The sequence below is a fragment of the Phodopus roborovskii genome, unplaced genomic scaffold (genome assembly GCF_943737965.1).
Source record: "Phodopus roborovskii unplaced genomic scaffold, PHOROB, whole genome shotgun sequence".
NCBI lineage: Eukaryota > Metazoa > Chordata > Mammalia > Rodentia > Cricetidae > Phodopus > Phodopus roborovskii.
In genome coordinates, this window is record NW_026125052.1 from 16,840,540 (window position 1) to 16,868,288 (window position 27,749).

The 27,749-nt window shown below is 53.2% G+C and overlaps 1 protein-coding gene across 1 annotated transcript; it reads left to right on the forward strand.

Annotated features, from left to right (window-relative positions):
• Arhgap27 (Rho GTPase activating protein 27) lies at positions 1 to 27,749 on the forward strand. Its single transcript, XM_051177640.1, has 18 exons — positions 1 to 296; positions 1,245 to 1,375; positions 2,264 to 3,237; positions 20,528 to 20,950; positions 21,278 to 21,460; positions 21,648 to 21,728; positions 21,802 to 21,885; positions 22,166 to 22,233; positions 22,468 to 22,558; positions 22,945 to 23,049; positions 24,042 to 24,140; positions 24,988 to 25,093; positions 25,223 to 25,345; positions 25,419 to 25,517; positions 25,677 to 25,754; positions 25,844 to 25,978; positions 26,067 to 26,172; positions 26,288 to 27,749. Exons 3-18 carry the CDS (start codon positions 2,584 to 2,586, stop codon positions 26,463 to 26,465), a joined length of 2,613 nt encoding a protein of 870 aa, XP_051033597.1. The 5' UTR covers positions 1 to 296; positions 1,245 to 1,375; positions 2,264 to 2,583; the 3' UTR covers positions 26,466 to 27,749.

Genomic DNA, 27,749 nt, shown 5'->3' on the forward strand with positions numbered 1-27,749 from the left:
GGTGTGGCCCAGGATCCCGGGGAAGGAGGGGGGAGGGTGGCGTCTCTGCTCCTAGAGCTCTGGCCCGGCCCAGAGGGGACAGGAAGCCAGGACACCGGGGATTGTCTCTTGCAAGCACAGCCCAGCCCCAGCCTGGGAGGAAGTTCTGCCGAGCGCTCTCCGCCGGTTATATTGTTGAACAGGAAACAGGGCACCGCGGGAGCAGGGCCCTGGAGCAGGCAGCACCGGACGGGGACCCCACGCGCGTCTGCCGGGACAAGTGGAAGCTAGGCGAGCCAGCGGGCGAAAGTTCTGAGGTGCCCGGGCCGGGCTGGACCGAGGGAGGGGTGGTGTTGGGGAGGATGGTGCTGGGTCGTGGGAGGGCGAAGAAGGTGCCCCAGGTGGCCCTCCCCACCCTGGAGCCCCGCGCACCGCCTGCCCTTCTTGCTGCACTGGGGCTAGAGCCGCGCGAGCCTGGAGGAGGACCCGGAGGTCCGATCCCCGGGGACGAGCGTTAGGCGTGGAGCTACCTTCTGTCTCAGGGCGAGAGGGGAAACAGCTGAAGTCCCTCCAGAGCTGATTTAGGCATTGGTGACGCTATGGCGAGGGGTGACCGAGGCAAAAGATGCAGGAAGCCTAGTGGCTAAGCTTGCGTTCTTGCTTCCAAGGATCCTTGCCGCTCTCGCATCCCTCCCCTTCCTTTCGCTCTCCCCGGATAAAGGAGAATCTGAGACGCAGGTCTCCTTGCCACACAAACCGAGACAGTGAGCTCCTGTGAGCGTCTCTGCAAGGGGACTCTAGTTTTTCCAGGCCCGGACCGGCTGCGCCTCAGCTGAGAGGGCGGAGGTGCGCCAGGAATGGGTATTGCTCTCAGTCTGTCTGCAAAGGACTCCCAGTTCGTGATTCAGGGTGCAAATGGCCTCGATCAAAATGTGCATGCTGGGACTAGACAACCATCTCCAGCCAGGCATTCCCAGAGCATCGGGCCCACGGAACGCTGGGCCTCAAAGGCAGCAAATCTCTCTGGGGATGGAGGGGAGAAGCAGGACCTATTGACTCTTGAGCTCCGCTTGCGATCCGTCAGCATCCTTTCCATGGCAGCCCCTCCCTCGAGCCCTCCCCCTCTTTTTTCTGGAGACTCAGTCTCTCACATCTCCAAAGGGCCCCGACACAGGCATTATGGCTGGCTCCTTCTCACCCTCCCAGACAAGCTGTATTGGGGACAGCCCTGCTGAGTATGGGTCTCCTCCTCTCCTCCCTGTCAGCTCTGTTCTGCGCGGTTCCTTCCATCTGTCCTTGGAAGTCCCGCCCACAGAGATGGTAGAGACCTCACCTGCAACCCTCCGCCAGCCCCGCCCATCCAGCCCTTGGACACCCTGAGACCCTCCCAGCTAACGTGAGTGCGTGGGGTCCTGGGGAAGGGGCGTAACTCGAGTGTCCACACTCAGGATTTGCTCGCCCAGCTCTGGTCTATTGTGACACCGCCTCCCGGCTCAGGGTGCTCAGCGACTCAGTTTACACCCGTTTCCCCATCAAGGAATTCTTGAAAACAAGAAGTCACCCTCAGCAAGAGGGTGGGCTCCCCGCTTCTGGTCCTCAGGCCACCTTAGGGCAGTACTTCCGGAGCAGGCTACCGGCTTCACTTTATTGAAGGATCGCCCCTCTCACCTCTACGCCAGGCACCGGACTGAGCAAGCATTGGGTGGGGCTGGCTTTATAATAATCACTCCAAAGAATTTTAGGGGACTCTGGTGACACTATCGCAATGCATTCTTTAGGAGCTACTCTCGCGGGCATGCAGGCAGGGTAGGGATCCCTATTCAGGTGTGCACACCAGGAAGCCTCCTCGGTTGGAGGCCGCCTTGGGAGCTTGAGTGCAGGGGGCGGTGCTGGCCCCGCTGGGCGGGCCGGACTCCTGGTTCACGTGTGCGGCGACGCCACTGGGAAAGGAAAGAGAAACCCAGAGAACCGGTTCTCCAGCCTTAGCTGTCCAAGCCCTACGTCAAAGTCCCTTGACTAAGAAAGGCAGGGACACCCCAAAGGAAGAACAACTTGGGGGCTGCCCCAGAGCCTGTACCCCAACGCCAACTTCGCCCGCCCGGAGCGCAGGCTCCTAAAGGGGGGGCACTTAAGGGCTTTCCACCGGTTCCCTGCAGGCTGGAGGCGTCAGGGTGGGCGGGACGGGGGCGGGGGAGCGGCGGGAAAGGGACCTAAATTCACAATTCGCCCACCCGGAAAACGAGGCTCAGCCAACCGTCAGGCAAATGTGCTGTCTACCTTGCAGTCCCCGCAGGTCTATGAGCCAAGGTTTCCCGGAGAGTAAAGTTGGATTCCTATAGTCCTCAATTTCCTCACCGTGGGATCGCAGCGAGACACATACAATCAACGTCACAGAGTGGAGCCTTAAGAATGAGAGCCTTGGAGATGATTTTATCCAAGTCCCCATTTCAGAGATGGAAAAACTGAAGCCCGGATGCACTGTGCAAGGGCAGGAGAGGGACTCGAACCCTTGTCTTTGAGCCCCAGGCGTGGAGCTCTTCCCGGCTGCGCTGTCCTGACTTCGGCGGCTCCCCTTGTTACCCGCAGGAAAGCGCGGTGGCCGCGATGGCGGCCGACGTCGAAGGGGACGTGTACGTGCTGGTGGAGCACCCCTTCGAGTACACCGGCAAAGACGGGCGCCGTATCGCCATCCAGCCTAACGAGCGTTACCGACTGCTGCGCCGCAGCACAGAGCACTGGTGGCACGTGCGGCGCGAGCCTGGCGGTCGCCCTTTCTACCTCCCCGCGCAGTACGTGCGCGAGCTGCCCGCACTCGGCGACCCTGCCCCGGCCCCGCAGCCTTCCGTGCCGCAGCCGCGCCCGGCAATCCCGGAGCCTCTGACCTATGACTACCGCTTCGTGAGCACCGCAGTGGGTGCCGATGGGTCCTCCACCGAGCCCCGGGGCCGCGCCAGCTCCCTATGTGGCCCTGCGCGACAGCGCGCCGGAGGCCAGCGCAGCAACCTGGCGCCGGGAGGTCCCGCCTGCCTGTACGTGCGGCCCGCAGCACCGGTGCGACCGGCGCAGTCCCTGGACGACTTGGCGCGTGGCGGCACCGCGCCCCCTGCCGGCCTCCTGGGCAGTGCGGGCCACTTCAAGGCCTCCAGCGTGGCGGGCTCCTGGGTTTGCCCTCGGCCCCTGGCTCGCAGCGACCCGGAGAACGTCTACGAGGCCATCCCGGACAAGCGCTGCGCTCCGCGGGAGGAGAGAACCAAGCTGGTAGGTCGCCGCGAGCGAGGGGACGGGAGGGAGGTCACAGTCGCGCAGAGCCCAAATGATTTCTTAACTGAGGTCGTCGTTTGTCTCTTCATCGTGAAGAGACATCGTGTTTTTATGCAAAAATGCAAATGGAGGGATAAAAATCTAGGACAGGTCAGTGCACCGAATAGGGGTCCTAAAATGCCACCTGCTCTGTTTGGAGCTGTGGACTCTTCTCCAGAAACTTAAGGTGGGAGTCGGGTCAGATGAGATGGTAGATGTGAAAAGTCGAGCACCTGCTTATCTTTGAGGCAGTTTCCAATGTTTCGGTTCCTTTAAAACAAAACAAAAACACTTCATGGGCTTTTTTCAAGTTCAGTGAGATCTCCTCTCGGAGTCCGATTGTATTTATCTGAGACATAGGAAACAGCGCGTTCTTTAAAACTTATAGCCTCGGAATCCTCTTGCTCAGCCTTGTCTTCTTAAACTTTAGAACATTTTAGGGAGAGATGGCCTGCAGGAGGAGGGAGGGGTACCTCCAATGGGTTAACATCTGCCATTCGCTGTGGTATTATACACAACTCACTTCCTCTCTCAGGCACTGCGACCCGGGTGCCCTCTCCCAGGAGGTGCGACCCCATGGGCCAGCTACTTGGCCTTGTGGCTTGTCCTTGCCGCAGAGTTCAGGTTTTGCGGCTACTGAAACCCGAATTTGACTCTGCTGGGTCACCTGCCAGCTGCTGACGAGCTCGGTGTCCTCGTATGTAAACAATACGCAAGGAATGAAGTTGTTGTGAACCTTAAACGCTGCGAGGCGTAGAAGCGCTCGACAGGAGCCTGTGCAGGGAGAGCAGCTGGGGTCTCGCTGCCTAGGCACTGGCTGCTGCTTTGAGTCTCTGCGCTCAGGTTTCCACAGATCACCCCTCCTCCTTGTGGCCACGGCAGAGAACAACACTCAGCCGCCTTAAGTATCTGCGGCCGCCGATCAATGCTTGTCCTGTTTATCCGCCAGCCCAGGATAAACGTGGTTTAGAAGGCTAAACTGTGGTTTAGAAGGCTAAACGTCCCTGCTTGGTTCTCCGGCGCCCTTGAGCTGGCTGCCTTCCTCTAGAGAACTCCTGGGTCTTCCCATGGGTTCCTTATCTGTGGGAAATAGCCCTGTGTGCTGAATTCTGGCCAAGGGATTGCTCACACTGTGTTAAGAAGTGAGGAGTTGCAACCCCTTCACCCATGAACCCAGACTATGTAAGTCTGTCCAAGGGCGGCTATCCAGGCTCTGGGACCAAATAGAAAGAGAATTCCCCAGATGCCTGGGGAATCTCCTGGGAAATCTCAGCTCCCAGGTTCCTGGTTGTGAGTAGTTTGGGGATGCAGTTGAGGGTGGGCTGGTACTGACACAGAAGGAACCAGGAAGTCTGCCAAAGACCTGGATGCTGGGCAGAGAGGCTGCTGCTGGCTCTTATTAACTCTGTGGCTTCAGCAGACTGCTCAGCATCTTTGGTCCTGCTTGCTCCTGGGTGCTGAGTATAACAATATTCTCTGCTGTGGCTCTCCCTGATACCCTGACCCCAGCCAACTGCAGGGATGGTGAGTTTCTTCTCCCTTGGGAAGGAAATCCCAACCCCTGCCCTTCCTTGTCCCAGGCAGCATGGGAAAGAATTTCCTGAAAGGTGAGTGTGGCAATTTTCCAGAGGACATACACACACACACACACACACAGGACATTAATACACACAGAGAGATAACACAGATGCACACACACACATATGACATAGATGCACACACACAGGACATTAATACACACAGAGAGATGACATAGATATACACACACAGGACATATATGTACACACACAGAGAGATGACATAGATATACACACACAGGACATTAATACACACAGAGAGATGACATAGAAGCGCACACACAGAGGACATATGTACACACACAGATGACATAGACACACACACAGGACATTAATGCACACACACTCACGTGGGCACGTGCACACACACACACACACACCTGTTGCTGGCAGTTTCTTGTCCCACCAGGTCCCACTGTGCTTCAGTCCTAAATAAACACATGGATACTATATTAATTATTAAACTGTTGGCCGATGGCTAGGGCTTCTTATTGCCTAGCTCTGTCTTTATTATTAACCCATAATTACTAGTCTATGTATTTCTACATGGCCTTATTTTACCAGAGAACGCCTGGTGCATCCTATCCTGCCAGTCTCTACATGGCGACTTTCCATGGAGAGAATTGTCTCCTAGTCCTGCCTAGCTTCCTGCCTCTACTGGCTATTGGCCAAACAGTGTTTTAGTCATCAACCAATAAGAGAAACATATATACAGTACATCCCCATCATACTCCAAGTTATACTCCCCACCCTCACTCAAACCTCCTCACAGCCCTCAACCATGGTCCTCAATTTGCTTACTCTTGCTTGTTAGGGATGGATTGATCAGATACCTCCCAAGTCCCCCAGTGAGCCCTCAGACATAGGCACCAGGGTAGCTCAAAAACAGCCCTGGGTGGTACACTGCCCGGGGTAGGACACCGACAGCAGGCAGTAGATGCTCCTGTCCCACGTTGTTCAGGCTGTGGAGCTATGCTGAGGGGGCTGTGGAGCAAGGGCAGGGCAAGGCGTGTACAGGCCTTCGTGGAGGGTTTGTAGTTCTGTCTTAACCCACCGTTTGTGCTGGCTGTGGCGTCTACCATCAGGAAGGGCTTTGTGGGGGTCTGGACTTTTACCCTGCAGCTCCTGGAATGCTCTTAGTAGGGGAGGGGGTGGATTTGAGAAGGTCTCCTGTGCTCAGGGCTATGAGCCATGGTCAGAGCCTCAGGCCAGGGAAAAACAGCTGAGCCTGGCTTGCCACTCACACTGGTAGGCAGACAATGGCACTATTTCAGAGTGGGGGAGGCATGGGGTAGAGAAAAAAGGGGGTGCACCTGAATATAACTTACAAAAGGAGGGAAGGAGGAACTCAGGGCGAAACAAAGAGGATAAGCAGAAGCCTAAAAGCCATGTGCAAAAGTTCAAGTTAGACAAAGGCTATGGGACATTATGTGACATGGCCACCAGAAGGCCAGCTTGTCAGGGGACTGCAGAAGGCATGTGTGTCAGGAGCTGAAGGGTGTGGATGCAGAGGCTATGAGCTGGCAGCTGTGTGGTAGAGAAGAGGGAGGCACTGTGGTCAGGGTGAGAGGGTGAAATGATCCCGAAATCTAAGTCACTGGATGGGGGGGGGAGACTGAGGCAGGAGGAATGGGGGGCTGAGGCAGGAGGAATGGGGGGGCCGAGGCAGGAGGTGGTGGATGGGGGGGACAGGCAGGGGTGGGGGTGGGGAGGAAACTGAGGCAGGAGGAGGGGTGGTTAGATCAGATCCCTGGGAGAACGGAGTGACTGGAAACTGGAAGAAAGGTGTGGATCACAAGGTGTCGCAGGTCAAAGGGATCAGATGGGTCTGTCTGTACATCAGCTCTGTCCTTAGGGCAGCCCACTCAGCAGGCATGCCCAGAGAAGAAGGGAGTCTGCACCACATTCAGTATTTCATGTTCTCAGTCACACGTACTATATAGTACACCTGGTGTATGCAGGTCATGGAGCTGGACGCCGTGGACCCAAGGTGTAGTAAGACACAGCCCCAGGGACAAACAGTCTAATTAATGTCCTCTCACTCAGAGGCCTGCACACAAAGCTCAGTGCCTAACAGCTCAGAAGGAAGCATGGGACACCCTTCTGTCTCCAAAACAAACAGGATCCTAGAGGAAGCGTGTTCAAATCAGACCCAGGCCTCTTGACTCCAAATCCCACCCTATCGGCCAAGCTTAGTCTCAGGGAAGTGGCCTTTCGAGGTGGCTGGCCCTGTTCCTCTGGGCCAGAACAGGGGGTGGGGGGGGGCAGAAGACAAGCAGATCCACTTTGTTCTGAGCGCAGTGCCCAGCCCTGCAATCCTCCAGCGGCACTGTTAACATCCAGGTTACAGTTTACATCGTCAGGAGGTCACAGCCAGCACCCCAGACAGGGTTAGGCCCGCACAGGAAGCCAAGAGACAAAGAGGCCTCTGGGGCCATGCCTGTAACCCGGCTACTCAGGAGGCTGAGAAAGTAGGATCCCATTTTCAGGGGTCCTCAGGCTACAGAGTGACTGCAAAAGAAAGGGTAAAAAGATAGCTAGGGTGTACAGATAATTCATGCCTAGAATGTTTGAGACTCGGGGTTCAGTCCCCAAAGCTGCCATCCCCTGTTGGCCTCTGGCCTCCCTAGCTAGTAGATTCAGGGGTGTGGTCACAATGCCTGCCCTAGCCTTGGAGGTAGGAAGGCCGAAGGCACAGATGGACTAGGGCCCGCCCCTGTTGCCTGGGTATTGGCCACTGGCAGGACAGGTTACAGACCTTGCTGGGAACTTATGCAATCAGCCTGAGGCACTGCTCTTGAGAGCTTGGATCCAGTCGGAACAGGAAGAAGCCCTCTGGGCCTTCCCACCTGAGCCATCAGAAACTGTGAGTGATCCCTCCTGGGAATTGGGAGTCCTGTGGGGGAGAAAGGAACTGCATAGTTTTCCCACTCCCTCCCGAATTCCCACCTGATCCCTCCCTGTCCTATGCACTTCCTGGGACAAACAGGGACAGACCCAAGTAATCATGTGCCCTGAAAGCTGGGGAATCGTTAAAAGCCAATCTCCCAAATTAGGGAGACCCAGTGAAATGTCCCTGCCTTGTCCCAGGTTTTCACCCCCCACCCCACCTCACCCCCACCTCACCCCCACCTCACCCCTCCACACAGTCTCCCAACAGCTCTTAGGTGGCTCAGCTGGTCTCTTTGTAACTGCCCTGGTCTTTCCTTCCTGCACACACACACACACACACACACACACACACACACACACACACACACACACGAGAGGGCAGAAAGAACAGGTTCGCCCCCTCCCCTCCTGGCCCCCCAGCCTTACATCCCTACCTGGTTACTCAGAATGCTCCTACTCACTGCCTTCACCCCTGCAAGCTGGGTGGCTACCCTGTGTCCTCTGGATCCTCGGGGGCTGAATTCTTGCTCTCTCTTGCTCTCTGGTTGCCTTCAGCCCCCTAGCCTTCAAGCTGCATCCCAGGACCAGCCAGCCCACTCCTGTCCCTCCCATCTGAACCCTGGACTTTCCTTTTCCCCTGCTCTCTGTTCAAGAGCAGGAGGGAGGGGACAGTCCTCAGTGCCAAACGGCAGCTGGATGGGTGATCAGTGCTAGGTCTTGAAGTGCAGGAAGCCTATGGTTGTAGTAGCTGGTAGTCGGGAATGTGGTCCAGGCTCCATGCCAGAAAAGGATCTGGGCTGGTGAACAAGAGGACAATGGCCACTGGTTGATGTCTCGGGGAGCTGGAACAGCTAGGCCTGTGGCCCTGGGGCATGAGAATGCTTGATTAAATTTAGGAAGCCCTGTTTCTAAATTGAGGAAGGACAGTGGTATTTAGGGGATTCCCAGATCTGCTGCCCTTGTGCTCAGCTCATCTGCAGCCTCCTGGGGGAGGGGGGGGGTACCTATTCGGCATCTTTTGTTCCTGACTGGAGGTCTCTATCTAATCCTGGACCCCAGCCTCCCTCCTCCTTGTCCCTAGGCAGGAACTTCACCCAGCCTGTTTGAATGTGTGAACTGCTATACCCTCCCCGGTAAAATGATTTGACCACCTTTTCAAGGTTGGGGTAATGGGAAATTGCTGCCTATTCCTGCCATATGCGGGGTCCTCTTCCCTGGTCTTCCCTGTTGGGAGTTTGCTGATGGGGGAGGTGTCTCCTGCGTCGCTCACTCGCTCAGTCAGAAACGGCAGGAACTGTACTGCACATCAGGAAGGCAAAGAAGGGAGTCCTGGTCCCAGGTAGTTTATTGTCCAGGAAGCAATACATGCCAACAAACGTACCGTTAGGAGCTGTGTGCCAAACACGCCCCCTAGGCGCCATAGAAGGCGCTTTGGAAGCTGCCTCTCGCCAGTGATGAGATTGGCAGGGAACATCTCAGAATGCTCCCTGAAGGAAGAACGTGATGTCACAGATAGTCGTAAAGGTTTCTGTAATTTCTTCCTGTGAAAACATTCCAGCTCAGGGCACTGTCCTACGGGGCAGCTTTCTCCCATTGTCAGTAACAGCCTATTCCAGGATTGTTTTGTTTTGCTTTGTTTTACTAGTTCCCTAGTTAATTTCAGCTATTTGACACCTTACTAGGAAAGTATTTATTTTTTCCATAGATTTGTAAAGTTTCCACTTCTGAAATCTAGTATAAACTGGAAGAGATAGCACGTACCTGCCGTGTCAGCCTTTAGGAAGCTGTGGCAGGAGAATCATAAGGCCAGAGCTGGCCAGGACAGTGTACCAAGAACTCACCTAAAAGACAAAGGAAACCTAGGCCAATTGCTCATCTTTTAGCAGGGACATTTCTGCTAGAATTTCACTTAACAGCTGTTTCCTTCTGCTGGGATTTATTGCCGGGTTTTACACTTCTTGTTTAGCCTCTGGGGGCGGAGTGTGATTGACTTCCCTTTTCTTCCCTCATATATCCCATTTCATTAATGACTCTGCCTCCATCCTTGCATCCCTAACGAGAATTCTGCATCCGGTCTTGCCGCCTATTGAACCTGCCGGGCAGCGGACTTGGAACCTGTCAGCGTAGCACACTCTTTATAGTATGTATTTTCGTTACCTTTATGTTTTCTTGTACTTAAGAGTTAGCTCTCCCAAATGGGTCCATGGGGTTTTTTTTTTTTTTTTCCCCATCCCTTTGTGCTTGTGAAATGACATTGGAGAGAATTTCCTCTGCTTGAAATTGAGCCCACAAATTTGAGCCTGGTGGTGAATATCTTTTATTCGGTGAGTATAATGATGTATTTTCAAGTCCTTTTTAACTCTCCTTACTTGATCTAACTCTCCTTAAGAGTTCTCAATTTTTTTTTTTGTTTAAGTTGTAATTGCATTTACTAGCCCTTCCTTTTCCTAATAGTCTTGAAAATTTTAATGGAAATACGTATGCAGGGTTTTTTAAAAATATAATCCCCTCCCCCCAAACACAGCTTTTCTGTGTAGCCCTGACTGTCCTGGAACTTACTATGTAGATCAGACTGGCCTAGAACCTGAGATTCCCCCACCTCTGTTTCCCTGGGATTGAAGGTGTGTACCACCACCAGCTTTAAAATCATATTTTTTTATTTTATCTTATGTGTACATTTGTCTATATAAGTGCATCAGATCCCCCAGAACTGGAGTCACACACAGTCGTGAGCCACCTTGTGAGTGCTGGGAATTGAACCCAGGTCCTCTGGAAGTGGTTATTAACCACTGAGCCATCTCTCTAGCCCTAAAATAATATTTTAATATTGATGTATGTAGTAAAACTCTCACATGCAGTCCTGCTTTTTTGCCTGGCTTCTCTTCTGTTGGCCATGAGTCACAACCTCCATTCTCTGTTTCTCCCAGTTTCATTATACAAAGACAAACTAATATAAATAAAAACGGGGTAACCTTTTTTATCTTTTTTTTTTTTTTGAGACAGGGTTTCTCTGTAGCTTTGGAGCCTGTCCTGGAACTTGCTGTGTAGACTAGGCTGGCCTCAAACTCACAGAGATCCACCTGCCTCTGTCTCCAGAGTGCTGGGATTAAAGGTGAACCACCACTACCCAGCTGGATAACTTAATTTTTAAGTGTCCTCCTATACAATGAAAGTTGTAGGTTTGTGTACAGTATCATATGTCATTTTAAAAAATATTATTTTGCCAGGCGTTGGTGGCGCACACCTTTAATCCCAGCAGAGGCAGGCAGATCTCTGTGAGATGGAGACCAGCCTGGTCTACAAGAGCTAGTTCCAGGACAGGCTCCAAAGCCACAGAGAAACCCTGTCTCGAAAAACCAAAAACAAAAATTATTATTTATATGTATTGGTATTTTACCTGAATGTATGTTGGTGTATTACGGGGTGTACAGTGGCCAGAAGAAGGCACTGGATCCCTTGGAATTGGAGTTGCTGATGCTTGTGAACCACCATGTGGTTGCTGGGAATTGAACTCAGGACCTCTGGAAGAGCAGTCAGTGCTCTTAACCTCTGAGCTATCTCTCCAGTCCCTATAATTTTATTTTTAATTGACATAGCAGTCACACACATTTTTAGCACACACAGTGAGACTTCCCAACATGTATAAAAAAGTATGATTAGTGTAACTGTATTGATCATCACAGATCAATGATGGGGACATTCAAAACTGTCTCTACTAGCTATTTTTAAATGTCAAGCACCGGTGCTTTCTGGTGTTCTAGAGTTCAGAAATTAATTCTTCCATCTAACTGAGCCCTTAGACGCCCACTAACTGTCCTTCTCTGTCACCCCTCGTGCACACACTTCCCAAGCTCTGGCAACCACTATTTGTGTTCAAAGTCAACTCTTCAGTTCCCACCTTGAAGTGGGTACACACACTATTTGTTGTCCAATGCCTGGTTTGTTTCACTTAACATAGTACCCTCCAGTTACATTTATGCGCGTATATAGAATTTCACTCTATTGTGGCTTTGTAGTACTTCATTGTGTTTAGTTTTCCATTGTGTGTCTTCTTTTTTTTAATTAATTTATTTTTTTATGTGTCTCCTTTATTTGTCTATTGACGGACAAATAGGTTGACTCTGTATGTTGGCTCTTGTAAGAGAGCTACAATGACCGTAGTAGTGCAGACGTCTTCTTCTTAACATGCTGACTTCAGTTCTTCTGAGTATATGCCCGTGGTGAGGTGGCTGCAGCTTATGCAGTTCTGTTTCTGGCTTTTGGGGGAGACACTCACATTGATTTGCATACAGACTGTACTGTTTTACATTTCACACATGCTGCAGGGGAAAGCAGAATTCCCCGTATCTCACTAGCATTTGTTACCTTTTTATTCTAGATTTAAACATTTATGTGTATGTATGTGCGCATGTGCCATTTGCATGCAGAGGCCAGAAGAGGCCAGAAGAGGGCATCGGAGCCCTGGAACTAGAGTTACAGGCAGGTGTGAACTGTTCAGTGTAGGTGCTGGGAACTGAACCTGGATCCTCAGAAAAACAATACAGCTCTCCACTGCCTTTAATCCCAGCATTTCAGAGGCAGAGGCAGAGGCAGGTGGATCTCTGAGTTTGAGGCCAGCCTGGTTTACGTAGCCAAGGCTACATAGGAAAGGCCCTATCCCAAAACAAAACAAAAGACCCCGTCTCAGCTTTGCAACTTAAAAAGAAAGATTTCTTTAATCATATCATGTAAGTCCAGCAGGTTGCTACTCAGTCTTAGTACTTTGGGAGCCTGAGGTGGAAGGTTTGAAAACTGGAGGATAACTTTGGCAACTTATCAAGACTCTGTCTCAAAAAAAAAAAAAAAAAAAAAAAAAAAAAAAAATATATATATATATATAATGTAGCTGATCAGTAGAGCCCTTGCTTAGTCTCTAAGAAGCCTTGGTTTTATTCCCAGGTGCTACAAAAATAAAATAAAATGTCAAAGTATTTCCATTTTTTTGTGGCTTTTAAATCTTGATGCTTTATTGTAGACTTAGTTAAACTGTTACAAATGTACTAAGATTTTATGTATATACACACAGTCATGTGTCACTTACCATGAGAACACATTCTGTGTAATGCATTGTGAGGTGATTTCCTTGTCTTGTGGGTGTCATAGGGTGTATTTGACCAAACCTAGATTGCAAACAGGTTGGTCACTCGGCATGACTTTCTGATGTTTTCAAGAGACACGGTAACCAGATGTATGAGGCTACCAGCCCTTTCACAGGGAAATTTCTGTTCTAAGCAGAAGGAGAAACTGTAATTGCAATAGAACACTGAGGCTAGTAAGTGCATTTGTTTGTCAGATACTGTGCACTGTACATCCTACCTAGTTGCTTGTGCTATAGGTTTATACAGCTGCCAGTGTCATAGGTTTTCATAGGTGTGTTTACCTTAGCATCACCAGGAGCTGTGACTAATGCCTTGTGTTCTCACTTACCAGTGGTGCCGGTGTTGCTCAGGGAATAAGGGTGTTTCACCTTAAAAAGAAAAGAAAAACGAGATGAAAGAAAAGAAAAAGAAATTAATCTCAGCTTCATAGCATCAGATTATTATCATTGGTGGTTGTTAATGTACAACTGTGTGTGTGTGTGTGTGTGCATTAAAACTTTGTGAATTTTTCTTTTTCTTTATTTTTGTATCAAATTCTGCCTCAGCGTCTTTGGTGACAAGATAATGAGACTGTAAGCCACCGTGGAGAGGGAGGTGTGTGAGACTCTTTCTCTCTGAGCACTAGATTTATAAAACACCAGCTGGGACCAGGGTAATCAAAAAGGAGGGGTGGGAAGAGATTGGAGGAGAAGACTCCATAGAGATCCAGGTCAGGGAAGCCAACTGGACAGGAGGCCCCTGAGCAGTCTGCGGAATGGGTGGGTAAAAGACCGCCCCTGGTCAGGCTTTCCTACCTCTGCAGCTTGGCTCAAAGCCACAGCCCTAGGGCCGGCCCAGAAGTTCCTTGACAGGCTCTGCAGGCCCTCTGCCAGTATTACTTCTACTATGTACCCGGGAGAAGCCTCACCCAGGTCTTGCCCACCCAGGAGGAGCAGGCCCAGCAGGCGGCTCCATGAGGTCATACAGAGGCTAGGGCAGAGTCCAGTGCTGGAGGTGCCCTATCCGAAACCCAGAACCAGGAAACCAGAAGCACACCCTGATTTTTCACCAGGGCCCTGTGGGTGTGGGAACTCAGCTGAGCTTGCACTGAAACTAGCCCTGGGGATGGGGAGGACAGCCCCATGCTGTCACTAAAGAAATTGTGCTCCAGAAATTCCTTGCCTGGTGGTAGTGGCAGCAGCAGCGTTGGTACACGCCTTTGATCCCAGCACTCAGGAGGCAGAGGCAGGTGGACCTCTGTGAGTTCAAGACCAGCCTGGTCTACAGAGTGAGTTCCAGGACAGCCAAGGCTACACAGAGAAACCTTGTTTCAAAAAAAAAAAAAAGAAAAAAAAGAAAAAAAAAAAAAAAAAAAAGAAATTCCAGCCCGCACACCTCTGGATGTTCTGTGTTCATCCTGTGTTTATCAAGATAATTCAGCCCTCAGCCCATTGTGTGAGGATGCAGATGAGGTGGGCACCTGGCCTGGGCTGAACAATCACCCCAGGTAGAGGTGAAATGCTCTGCTTGGTCTGGGACTGCAGTGGATCCTCTACTCTGGTCCCCCATTGCCCCTGTACATCAGTGAGCATGTAGCTCTCAGCCTGGCCTGGGTGGACACAGAGGGACCCGCTGTGTGACAACATTGAGGCAAAAAGCACAGCTGCTTCCTGCTGTCCCTCTACCCAATGTGGGTGGCAAAGAGTGGGCGGGCTTGGCAAGTGGATGGTGGCCAGTGGCCAGTCCCTGCCAGTCCCTGCCTGAGTCTGATTTGGGTCCTGTCTCCCTCCCTCCCATCTCTCTTTCTGTTTTGTTTCTCTTTAGAGACAGATTCTCACCAAATAGCCAAGAGGCTACAATGGAGAAATCCCAGGCTGCCTTTGAATATATAGCCTGCCTTGGGCTCCTGAGTGCTGGGATTACAGGCATGTACCATACATGGCACATTTATTTTACCTCTCAACCCAGAGGGCAAGCTTTTTCTCTTGTGCTGTCTCCTGCCCTTCCCCCACCTCGTTCCTAGGAGGGTTTTGACGGTGAGACCTAGCTGGGAGAGGCCGCTGGAGTGCTGTGCCGCTAGTCTGAGCTGGCGGCTCTGGCCCCTCCTGCTGTGTAACTCTCTGCGTGCTGTGCTTGCGGGCCCTGGTTGTGGTCATCACTTCCGCTTGCCGGGGGAAGGGAGCTGCTAGCCAGTGCAACCAGAGCAGTGCTGGCTTCCCAGTGTGACTGGGGGAAGGTGTGTGTGTGTGTGTGTTGGGGGGGACGACACACACTTCTAATGGGGGCAGTGTGACACAGTTGCCAAGGTCTTCCTCAACTGTTTCAATTCTATGTCGTGTCTCCCTGGGATTCCTGAGATGCAGAGACCAGGCCTAAACTGGAAACAAGCTGGGGACTCATGGAAACAGAGCCCAGAAAGGGGCACCTTGGAGAGGGACAGGAAGACAAGAGAGTGTCCAGGGACTTGGTGGAGCAGCCATAAGCTCACCTGGGGTCCGCTGGGTCCGCTGTGTGGCTGGATTGGAGTGTCTGCCCGCATGAGGTAGAGAGGGAGGAGAAGTCAGAAGGCAGCAGCTGGTTGATGTCCTCCTCTCGGTCTTCAGTGGAGGAAGGACAGACTCACACATGGACGTAGAGACACCTGTGTCTAGGTGCGTGCGGCCACCTAGGCGGTAGAGAGCAGATGTGGCTTGGTCACCAAGTCTGGAGGAGATGGGCAGGTGATGGAGTGGGAAGACAGTGGTGTGGTCACTGTCCCTTCTGTTTTCATGGCTGGCAGTCTAGACACCAACTTCCCCATACATATACCACATGTATCCAAACCCCTTCCTCGTCTGAAACTCCCGCAACCTTCCGCTTTCCCTTCGCCATCCTCCTGGGCCTTGGGGGAGCCCACAGCCACTCACTGCCTTGTGTCTGCCACAGGAGCTACTCAGTATCCTAGGCTAGCCCAGGCTGAAGTGCTGTCCACATCTAACATCCCACCTGTATCCTAGGACAGCTGCTCCGAGCTCCATCTGCACATCCCCAGAGCACGGAGTACAGGGAGACAACCATGGGAAGTCCTGGGAACATGAAAACACCCCAACCTGCGCCACCCCCACCCGTCAGGCTTGGTCTCAGGCACTTCCGCAGCCCTGACAGGAAACCAGTCAGTCTCAGCCTCCCGCCATCTCAGGGCAACTTCTTGTTTCCCAGTTGCCCTGAGCCAGCCCGGAGTTGTGGTCCTGGACTCCACCCCCTAAAAACTTCCCAGGCTGCATCCCAGCAGCTCAGAGGGGCCGGGATGGTGGACATGATTGCAAAACTGGCCAGGAGGCAGAGCCGGGCCCTGAGGGCACAGGTAAGGATAGAAGGTCTCGGGCAGGCTCCTCCTCTGATGGGGAGGTCTAGGGCCTTCTGGGTTCAGCGGCCCGCACCCCAGTCTGTTAGGAGCTGACTGTAGAAGCTCAGAACAGGATATGTCGGTGGTCTTGGCGCTTTTCTTCCAGGCCTTTCCTGTCCAAGGGTGCAAAGAGAGATCTGAGATCCGCAGCTTGGGGCAAGAGAGACAGGGCTTCCACCACTGTGGACAAGGGGAGTGTGTGTTTGTGTGTGTGTGTGTGGGGGGGGTTGAAGGCAAGGAATGCATTACCGTAAGGAAGTGAAGGAGGATCTGTGGTGAGAGTAAAGGTCTCTCTTGGCTCAGTCTGCTGCCCTGAGGTGGGGCCCTCTTCCTCTTCCCCACCCAGCCCCATGCTTATACAACCTAGGAGCCCTTGATACTATTTTTAGGCTGTGGCAGCATGTGGCTCTCCAGAGTGGGGGCCAGCTTGACAGGCCCTACTATCTACCCCCCAAAAAACCCCACAGTGACGGGCCCACACAGACCCCCCCAGGAGCAGTGAGAGCCCAGCTGGACCCTCCCGGCAGAGGAAAGCCCTTTAGCTCATCAGTGGGGGAGGAGAGGTCCAGAGTTTGAGGGACCAGTGTGCATTACAGCTCCATGGCTACAGCTTCAAAAGGGAGTGGGTCCTGCCTGATTGCCTCTGGGGTCCCTGTCTTCCACCCCAACTTGGTGTGTCTGGGGTAGTACATCTCCCTGATGCTTCCTGCGCATGGTCTCCTCTTGTGATAGCCCTGTCACTCCAGGGACCTAACCCTCTCCTCCATGTCCCCCAGTACCTGTTGGCCTGTCCCCTGTTGAGATCCCTTAGCTCCAGTAGCCTGTCAAGCATAGTCCCTGCTCCTAAGAGCGAGCCCAGCAGTACCACGGCATCTCCCCACCACCCATGAACCCTTCAGGGGCATATCTGGGCTCTGTGCCCCCACTGAGGCTCCTGGGCTCTGTGGCTCGAAACATCGTCCCTAGCAAATCCTTTCTTACCTTCTGGTGTGTGTGTGTGTGTGTGTGTGTGTGTGTGTGTGTGTGTGTGTTTGCTTGTTTCTCACATTTGCCATGGGATTGGCTTGCATATTATTGAATAGATCTGTTATGCTCCAGCGCATCGTCTCACCTGGTGGGGGCAGTGGCAGCTGGCACATCATCCTATGTCACACTCACAAGAGATGCATGCCTTGGGGAAAGGGAGGTGGCTCAGTGGGTCAAGTGTTTGCTGCATATGAGCATGAGGCCCAGAGTCTAGATCCCGGGCACCCATGTAAATGCCAGGTGGACATGGTAGTCTGCCTATAATCCCAGCACTGGGGAGGCAGAGACTGGGATCGCTAAAGCAAACTGGCTAGCTCTGGCTTCAAATGAGACACCCATATCAATATATAAGGTGATGAGTGATCAAGGAAGACAGCCACTGTCAACCTCAGACCATACACATGCACAGATATGTGCACCTACATTCATACACACACACACACACACACAATATATATATATATATATGGAAAGAGAAAAAGGAAGGAAGGCAGGCAGACAGGTAGTGGGCAGCAAGCTACCCAGCTTCCAAGGCAGAATGCCACTGGACCCTAACAAAGCAATGAGAGTCTTAACCCTCTCTCCCCTGAGAGGCTGTGACCTGAGGCTCCAAAAGGAGCAAAGTCAGCATGGGGTGGACAAGAGAGAAGATAGTCAGGCCAGAGGGACAGTGTAAGGAAGTGGACAGTGAGGAAGTGGTTAGGTGCGTCTTCTGGTGAGGTGGGATAGCCTGGTGTAGCTGGATACAGGCTTGGGGTCAGGGAGAAAGGAGAAGTGTGCGGAAGGTCCTGTCTCCACCACAAGAGCCTGGAGGGGTAAAGGAGAAGGAACGGTGGACCAGCCCAGCACCTGCGTCCTGGGGGCCAGCCACCTTGTCAGAAGCTCCCATGTCTCATATGCCCTCCCACGTTCTTCGTTCTGTTCATTGATTGCACACATAGTCACGCCTGCCACGGCACACGTGTGGAAGTCAGAGGACAACTTGGCAGAGACAGTTCTCTCCCTCCACCATATGGGTCCTGGGGCTCAAACTCGGGTTGCCAGGCCTGGTGACACATACCTTTATCTGCTGAGCCCTCCTGCTGGCCCCCGCCTTTGCAGTCTTTCTCAGCAGTGACATCGCTTACGTGTTGCACTTGCCACACCTGCCATGTGTGCACTTGAGGCCAGTTCCGCCAAGCAGGGGCTTGTGTCCCTTTGTTCTCTGCTGCATTCCCAGCGCCTGGCTCAGTTCCTGCCAAAGCCGAGGAATCTTTTCGAGATGAGTGATGTGGGGAGGGGGTAATATTTACTTATTATTTTTATGTGTGTGAATACAAATATTCATACATGTGCATGTATCACGTGTGCGCCTGGTGCCCAAACAGGTCAGAAGCGGGTATCAGATGCCCTGGAACTGGAGTTAGAGAGTTGTGAGCCACCATATGGGTGCCGGGAACTGAACTCGGGTCCTCTGCAAGAGTAATAATGTTCTCAACCCACTGAGCCGTCCCTCCAGCCCCAAGTGGGTGCTTTTTATGTTCCGTCCTAAAACCCAGGGAGAAGCCATGGTGAGTAGGACGTGCTTCCCCTTACACACGTGTCTCAACCCACAGAGGGGGAGCATTTGTGACAATTTTATTTTATTGCATGTGTTGTGTATGTGTGGGTGGATCACAAGCACACACCTGGAGGACAGAAAACAACCTGTGCTAGTCAGTCCTCTGCCTTCACCTTGTGGGTCCCAGGGATCAAATGCAGGTCATCACCTGCAAGCACCTTTACCCATTGAGCCATCCTGCCAGCCCATTTTGTGTTTGAGACAGGAAGACCTCTGTGAGTTTGAGGCCAGCCTGGTCTATAGAGACAGAGAAAGTTAGTTTTAGGATAGACTCCAAAGCTGCAAAGGAAACCCTGTCTCAAAAAAAAAAAAATTACTGTTACAAAAATTGGAATCTCCAAATATTCTTAAAGGAAAAAAGTAATCAGAGCTGGAGCTCAATGGAACACTACCTATCTGCCTTCTGTACTTGAAGCTTAGGGTTCAATTACCACTGCCACCATCCCCCCCAAAAAAAAATAACCCTATAATCACACTGCTCATATAGACCATTTGTCAGCATTTTGTTTGATTTAGGTCTTTTTGAGACAGGGTCTCATGTACCCCAACCTGGCTTCAAACTCCACATGTAGGCAAGGATAACTCTGAACTTGTGAAGTTCTGCCTCTGTCCTCTGAGCGCTAGAATTACAGGCATGTACTACCATGCTTGGTTGTCTGCAGTGCTCGGAATCGAATCCAGGGTGCCATCCATGCTGGGTAAACACTCTTCCCAGCCCACCCATATTACCGTATTGAGGTATACTGTTTGCTGGGAGCATTGTGCATTCTTTGAAAACTGTTAACCCCTGGTGCATTCCTGCTGCTTTGGGTTAAATAGTGAGGCTGTCTATCTCTCTAGAGGGTTGGCATTGCTGGGCTGCGTGTTGTTGGGAACACTGGAGGGATGTGGGGAGAGATCTGAAACCTGACACTCTCTGGACCTGAGTCCCGAAGAACAAACTGGGTGAGCGGGGTGAGCAGGGTGGCATTGGACACAGACAGGCTGCAGAGGAGCTGAAGGCACTGGGCCCCAGAGGTTCCAGCAGAGGGGTGTGGAGCTTAAAGTTCAAGGCCAGGGGCAAGCAAGGAGTGGCAGGAAATAGAGCTCAAGCCTAGACAGGCGATGGATGGCCTCTGTGGGCCTCAGACTTTGCCCCTCTGCCCACAGGAGGGCAGAAAGTGTGAATCATACCAGCTTCTCCTCTGTGCTTAGCCAGATGAACCCCTCTCCTCTTCCTCTCCCCCTTTCTCCTAAACCTGCAAAGCAGCCCCCAGCAGTATGGATTCCATCTTTGGAGCTCTCAAGGATGGCGGGAACCTTCAGTGGGGCCATGCACTGCGAAATGAGGCCCACGAGAGAACGATAGATCCCAGGCTGTCGGTCTGTTGCTGCCATTGCCTCACCTTCTCTGAGTACAGACTCGTGAGAGCTGAGTTATTGTTAGATGATTAACAAACTGCCCTTCCCATCTGTGGTACACACTGTTTTAGGCAGCACCGTAAAAAACTTTGACCACAGCATCTGGGATGGGCAAAACGTACATTTTTCCACCCAGGGTAACTGAGTCAGAGAAGTAACTGGGCTTCCTGAAGACTGTCCAGTTTGCAAGTGTCCAGGGTCACACTGTGCAACTCAGGACTTACCCCAAAAGTTGTCTCGTTCGATGCAGGTGGATGACCCCCAGGAGCCAGTGTATGCCAACGTAGAGAGGCAGCCTCGGGCTACTCCTCCTCCCTCTGCTGCAGCTCCTCCTCGGCTCAACCCAGTGTGGGAGACTCACACAGACACGGGCACTGGGCGCCCCTACTACTACAACCCCAACACGGGCGTGACCACCTGGGAGTCACCCTTTGAGGCCTCTGAAGGCGCCACCAGCCCCGCCACCTCCCGGGCCTCTGTGGGCAGTGGGGAGAGCCTGGAGACAGAGTGGGGCCAGTACTGGGATGAGGAGAGTCGCAGGGTGTTCTTCTACAATCCCTTGACCGGTGAGACGGCCTGGGAGGACGAGACTGAGGACCTGGAGGAGGACGAGCCCCAGGAGCAGCTGGAGATGCAACCCAGCCTGAGCCCTCGGAGCCCTGGGCATCAGAGGGTGAGGGGCGGGACCACCCCCAGGGCCTCTGATCCCACCTCCTGCTTCTCAGGGTCAGATGATAGGGGTGGGGCAGTAGGGTGTTCAGCATCTTTGACCCTTCCTCACGATAATCAGAAACCAGAGTGGAGGCGGGACCACCTCTGACCCCACCTCTTGCTTCTCAGAGGCCGGAGAAGAGCGGAGAAGAGCGACAGAGCTGTCTCTAAGGACCTCTGACTTTTCTTGCTTCTTGGCCCCAAAGACTAGAGAGTAATAGATGGGTCCGGCACAGAGTGGGGAGACAGGAGACAGAGAACCTCTGACTCCACCTTCTGGTTCCTGCAGCCCCCGACTCCTGAGACAGACTACCCCGAATTGCCGTCCGGTTACCCGGAAGAGGACTATTCTCCTGTGGGCTCCTTCAGTGATCCTGACCCTTCTTCTCCCTTGACGGCACCCCCTGGCTGGTCCTGTCACATTACCCCAGACAAGCAGAAGCTCTACACCAACCAGTTCACTCAAGAGCAGGTAGGACACCAGTAGCAGATGACCTAGACAGCCTTGCTGTCTCTTCCTCCCCAGACTTCCTCAACTCGGACCTCCCCTCAAAACTAAAGGGCAGACCCCACGACATTCAGTGCTAAGTTGAGTGCTGCAGCCCCTAGTACCATCCTGGACTCTGGGCTGAGAGCCCTGACCATCCCTGTGTTCACAGTGGGTGAGGTTGGAGGACCAGCATGGGAAGCCATATTTCTACAATCCAGAGGACTCCTCTGTTCGGTGGGAGCTGCCCCAGGTGACTAACTAGGGAAGGGGAGAGTGGTAGGGAGGGTGGACGGGATCATAGGTGACAGTGTCTCTCTCCCCAGGTCCCAATCCCTGCCCCTCGAAGCGGTCGAAAATCCAGCCAGGATAGTGACACTCCAGTCCAGGCTAGCCCTCCAGAGGAGAAGGTGGGAAAGGGCCACGGAGTCTGGGGCTAGGGATTGGTGGGGTGTGTCCCTCCCCTCCCTATAAGCCCAGAGTAAAGGGAACATGGAAGCCCAGGACGAGTCTCCCTGTGCCTACTTCTGTAGGGACATCGCCTTCCCTCCCAGCAGAGGCAGGGTGACAGAGGGAGTCAGTGAGCCTCAGGCCTAGCTTGTGGGGGAACTTCCAGCTGAGGAGATGCTAGCTTTGTCTCTTGCTGCCTGTCCCCCTCATAACCATTCCTGCTTCTGCCCATTCTCTTAGATCAAGACCCTGGACAAGGCAGGGGTGCTCCATCGTACCAAGACAGTGGACAAGGGAAAGAGACTTCGGTGAGGGCCTGTCAAGTCCCTAACCATGGCAGAGTGGGCCACTTACTAACCTTGTAGCGACTTCATACGAAGTCCTGTGAGGAAACTGAGGAGCCTAAGGTTCCTTGGCTACCAGCTGTTAGGGGTAGGAATCCAGCTATCTTGAGACAGTGCCCCAAGCTATGTCCTGGGGGGGGGGCTCCAGACTAGGAGCAAATCTAAGCCCCGCCCACCCCCACTTCCCTCTGTACTCAGGAAGAAACATTGGAGCACCTCCTGGACGGTGCTGGAGGGAGGCGTCCTCACCTTCTTCAAGGACTCAAAGACCTCAGCTGCAGGCGGCCTGGTGAGACCTGTCCCTGAGCAAGGGACATCTTCTGCACTTTCTTCCTAGTCTGGCTTAGGAAAGACTGGTCTGAAAAATGGATACCCAAGTACCAAGGAACTATACATTGGCAAAGAGGGACAATGATGGTAGATTCACTACAGTGCAAAGCATCCAGGCACTCAGGGCATGAAGAACAGTTCTTGGGAATGCACAGCTCCAGTCAGGACAGCTGGGAGGCTGGGCTGTGACATACCCACTCACAAAATGGGGTTGGGCTCCTTCCTTTCCTCCTTCCAGCTGGCCAGCACCAGGAGCCTGCTATGTCAGAGCCAGGTATTTTAGTAAGCCCACCTAAGTGGATGCCCCTTGTAATTTTGATTCCTCCATTTCTTCCTTCCCCACAGAGGCAGCCTTCCAAGCTCTCTACCCCTGAGTACACAATTGAACTGAAGGGGGCCTCCCTCTCCTGGGCCCCCAAAGACAAATCCAGCAAGAAGAATGTGTTAGAGGTGAGTCATGGGATAGGGGAAAGGGCCCTTGAATCCCACTGCAGACAGGGCCCAGGGATGGGGACCCGTAGAAAGTAGGGCCAGCCGAGTTCCCAAGACTCAAAGTCAAGGCTGCCCCATCTTGGGTCCAGTGTTTCTGTCATCATGCTGTCTGAAATCCCCACCCTGGGCACAGCGTTAATAGTCCTTACCACTGACCGTAAGAAGCAGGATGTCTGGGAGACGACATCGCCATCCCTGAGTGGCCTTCTCTCAGCCACCAACCTGAGACTGGGGCCTCTGTCTCTAGCCACTCACTGTGATGTGCTGAGCCAGAGACCTGCTTTCGCTGGCCAGAGCCCAGCTTCCAGTTTTTATTGGGTTCTCAGTGAACAGACCAGTGACAAGCTGGTCTGATTCCCCCAGCAGGAAGAGCACGAAGATTCTGGCAAAGGCCTCCTGGTACCACACCCTTCACTGTTTGGGGTTTTGGCAGTCCTTAAGAGCTGTGAGGAGGAATACTAGAAAAACACAGGCAGCGAGGGGCTGAGGGGACGGCTCAGTACTTGTTACACAGGAACAAGAGCCCGAGTTCAAATCCCAGAAACCATGTAGAAGCCTCGTGTGGTGGCATATGCTTGTAATTCCAGGGCAGAGAAAACAGACATGGATTCCCTGGGGCCTGCTGGCCAGCCAATCTAACTTAAATGTTGGATTCTGAGTCAGCAAGAGACCCTGTCAAAAACGAAGTAGACAGTGCCTGAGGAATAACACCTGAGGTTGAACTTTCACCTGCACACACATGCATGCATACACATACACACATGAATGCATGCATGAACACACCCCACAGGCAGTGAACTGGTAAAAACCACATGCACACACACACACACACACACACACACAGAGAGAGAGAGAGAGAGAGAGAGAGAGAGAGAGAGAGAGAGAGTCCAAGCCTACTCCCAAGAGAGACCCAGGGAACAGGGGTAACTGACTGACTTGTGTCCCTCCAGCTTCGAAGCCGAGATGGCTCAGAGTACCTGATCCAGCATGACTCAGAAGCCATCATCAGCACCTGGCACAAGGCCATTGCCGAAGGCATCGAGGAGCTGGTAGGCAGAGCCTGGGACCTCCAGGGCTGACAGAGAGGGACGGGGGCCTTCTATGCAGGCCCCTCAGCCGTGCACAGAGAACCCATGAACAGTGCCATCCCCTGCAAGAGCAGACACTCTGCTGATGAGAGGGGCTTTCCGGAGGCATGTGACTCCAGCTCTGGGACTGTTCTTGCAGGACTCCATAGGAGGGCCCAGGCACAACCTGATGAAGCCTATCATTATAGGGGTGGCAGGTGGGAAAGTACATAAATACCCTGAAAACAGCTGAAACTAGAAGACAAAGGATCAACAGATTGAATCCAAGGGCCTTATGTCTGCTAGACAAGTGTTTTGCCGTTGAGCCATCGCCCTGGTAGCAAAGCGTCCATCATGCATTGTGGACACATAGCTTAGTGACAGAGGACTTGTCTAGAATGCAAATGGTCCTGAGTTTGATCCCCAGCTGTGACAAAGTCAACAGCTATTTATATGGCAATGGCCTGATGGTATTAATTTCCATATGAGTTAGCACTGGGTGTTGATTGTGTTGATGGAAATGGGAATCCAGCCGCAGGAGATAATGTTGGTCTGTCAGTTCGTGAGTGGGAGCCGATCTAGTGGATGTAGAGAGTTGAGTGAAATGGGAGGCTGCTGAAAATGGCTGGATGAGACAGAAAGGGAGAGGGTAGAATGACCTTGTAGCTCCGGGAGGACTCTCCAGTCAGGGAAGGTGAACCTTGATTTCTGGACCTGAACCTGGCTAAGAGAAAGCAGGCTCTTCCCTGGGATGGCTCCAGGCCCGAGCTGCTTGGGACTGGCCCCAACTGGCCCCAGGCCTTGCTTCTCTGAGGCTGTGTGATTCCAGTCAGCAGACCTGCTCCAGAGGGAGGAAGGCGAGCCCAGCAGTGTTGACTTCGGGTCCAGTGAGCGCCTCGGGAGCTGGAGGGAGGAGGATGTGCGGCAGAATGCAGGTGTGCAAGGGGTCAGGTGGGGGACCGACCCAAGAGCCCCCTCTGGGGGTGGGAAATGATGTCCTGGCTGGGGTCTAGGGCCAATGATATCTACCACTGCCACCTACTGACTGGTTCGGTCTGTGGCAGCCTCACCCTTGCTGAGTCCCGGAGGCCTGGAGAGTGATTTGAGCAGGGTCCGGCACAAGCTCCGCAAATTCCTACAGAGGCGACCCACTCTGCAGTCTCTGCGGGACAAGGGCTACATCAAAGGTACCTGCAATTCGCCCAGGATCCGGGCTAAGGTGGCAAGGGGCTGGGCGGCGCTGACCAATCTCTCCCTCAGACCAGGTGTTTGGATGTGCATTGGCTGAACTGTGTGAGCGCGAGAGGAGCCCGGTGCCACGCTTCGTGCAACAATGCATCCGCACTGTCGAGGCCCGGGGTATGTATGCATGCATGCGCAGACAGGGCAGCGTTGCATGGTCGGCTTCTAGGAGCCCCTGCGGGAGCACAGGGTCAAGGAGAAGGGCATGAGGCGATCCCGAGTGGAAGTGGCTAGGGTCCCTAGCCCTTCCGGGGTCAGTCATTACCTTTCCCTCAGGGCTGGACATGGACGGGCTATACCGCATCAGTGGGAACCTGGCCACTATTCAGAAGCTGCGCTATAAGGTGGATCACGGTGAGGTTCTTCCCCAGTCCCACCCTGGAAGCTGAAAGCACAAGTGAATGCTGACTGCCTCTCACTCCCGCGGCCTCTCCCCACTGCAGATGAGCGCCTGGACCTGGACGATGGGCGCTGGGAGGACGTCCACGTGATTACAGGCGCACTGAAGCTTTTCTTCCGAGAGCTGCCAGAACCCCTCTTCCCCTTCTCACATTTCCACCAGTTCATAGCAGCCATCAGTGAGCCGCTTAGGGAGAGGAGGGGTGGGGAGGTTGGCCCGCTTTTGTCACAGCCAGCAGACTATCTCTGGTCCCTTCCCTCACCCAGAGCTGCACGACCCTGCCCAGCGCAGCCGCTGTGTGCGTGACCTGGTGCGCACGCTGCCAGTCCCCAACCACGACACACTCCGACTGCTCATCCAGCACCTGTGCCGGTGAGCAAGCTGGACTTCCCAGGGCAGAAAGGGGGGGGGGGCTGGTCGTGGCTTGGAGCCCCTGTTGAGAGATGCTCCAACCGCTGAGCTGTTGATCCCACCATTCCCACTGCAGGGTGATCGAGCACGGTGAGCAGAACCGTATGACCGTGCAGAATGTGGCCATAGTGTTCGGGCCCACGCTGCTGCGGCCTGAGATGGAGGAAGCCAGCATGCCCATGACCATGGTGTTCCAGAACCAGGTGGTAGAGCTCATCCTACAGCAGTGCACGGACATCTTCCCACCTCACTGACTGTGGAGCCTGGGTGGCTGACCTCCTCTGAGGCTCTCCACCTCCCACCCCGCTACACTGTGACTTCTCCACCCCTCGATTCGGAGGGTACGAGGACCCCCTTCATGACCCCAGTTCATGAAATGTGATTTCTCCCTGTTGTAGCCCCATTAGGGGTTTATTAGGGCCCTTTCTTGATTACAGCGCCCCCTATTTCGTGAATGCGAGAATGTGCCTGGAGGGTGAGTGCTAACTAGGGCCACTGCTGGGACAAAGGATTGGATGAAGGTGGTCTGGCTTCCTCTGACCTACACCTGGCCAGGCTTTAGTGGAGACCCTGTAGGTCCAGTGCTATGCAGGAGGTCCTGCTCTGGTCATGAAGCAGCTACTGACACGGGTCCCAGGACTTACTTACCCTGGCTGCCAGCCCAGGCCACTGACTGCTTCCTTCAGCGTTATGGTCCTGTGCCCTATGGTCCTATTGCAGGCCACCCGAGGGCTTTTCCTGTGCTTTCCTCTCCTCCTGGGCCACACCTGTTCTCTACAAGTGTTCTTCATGCCCATCACATGCTAACCCTGCACCTACTGCACATGATTCCAGGGAGCGGGCTTACAGAAGTCAATTGACTTCAGGTTCCAAAGGTGATCTGAACCCCCCAAAACCCAGCTTCTAGAGGAGGAAGTGAGTCCCTCTCCCACCCACCTGCAGAAGCACAACCTATGGGCCCAGCAGAATAAATATGCTGGAGCTCCCTGCAGGGCTAGAGAGTACCTTAAGGCAGCTGGGAAGCTTCCACAGCTGTTCTGGGAAGAACAACAGCATAAACAGAAACCTCCAGGCGCTGCCCGAACCCTGGCTGGGTGCCGGCCTGGTACCCACTTGCCATGCAGAGCCTCAGCAGAGAGAGTTGAACATGTGTCTGTCAACTGTCCCTTCCTGGTGCACAAACCACCTCAGCTTATGATCCGAGCCTGTAGCTCCACCCACCCTTACTGACTCAACAAACAATAATAGCTAATATTTATTGAGCATTCCCACTACGGCAGCCTTTTACTCGGATTACCCCTTGGTTTCTTGCAGTCAGTATTTATTGTGGACCCTCTGTGCCAGCCACGTACTCCTGGGACAGGGGTTCTGCGCATGCTACCTGGAGCTTCGGGCCCAGTGTGTAAGACTGATGCAAACTCAGCCCCGATGGTAGCAGGGCCAAGAAGAGAACAAATAGAGTCCTCTTGCCACACACCTACACATTAAAGTCTTAAGGCAAACTAACAGCTGTTGAATAAAATACGTTTATTCTCCTA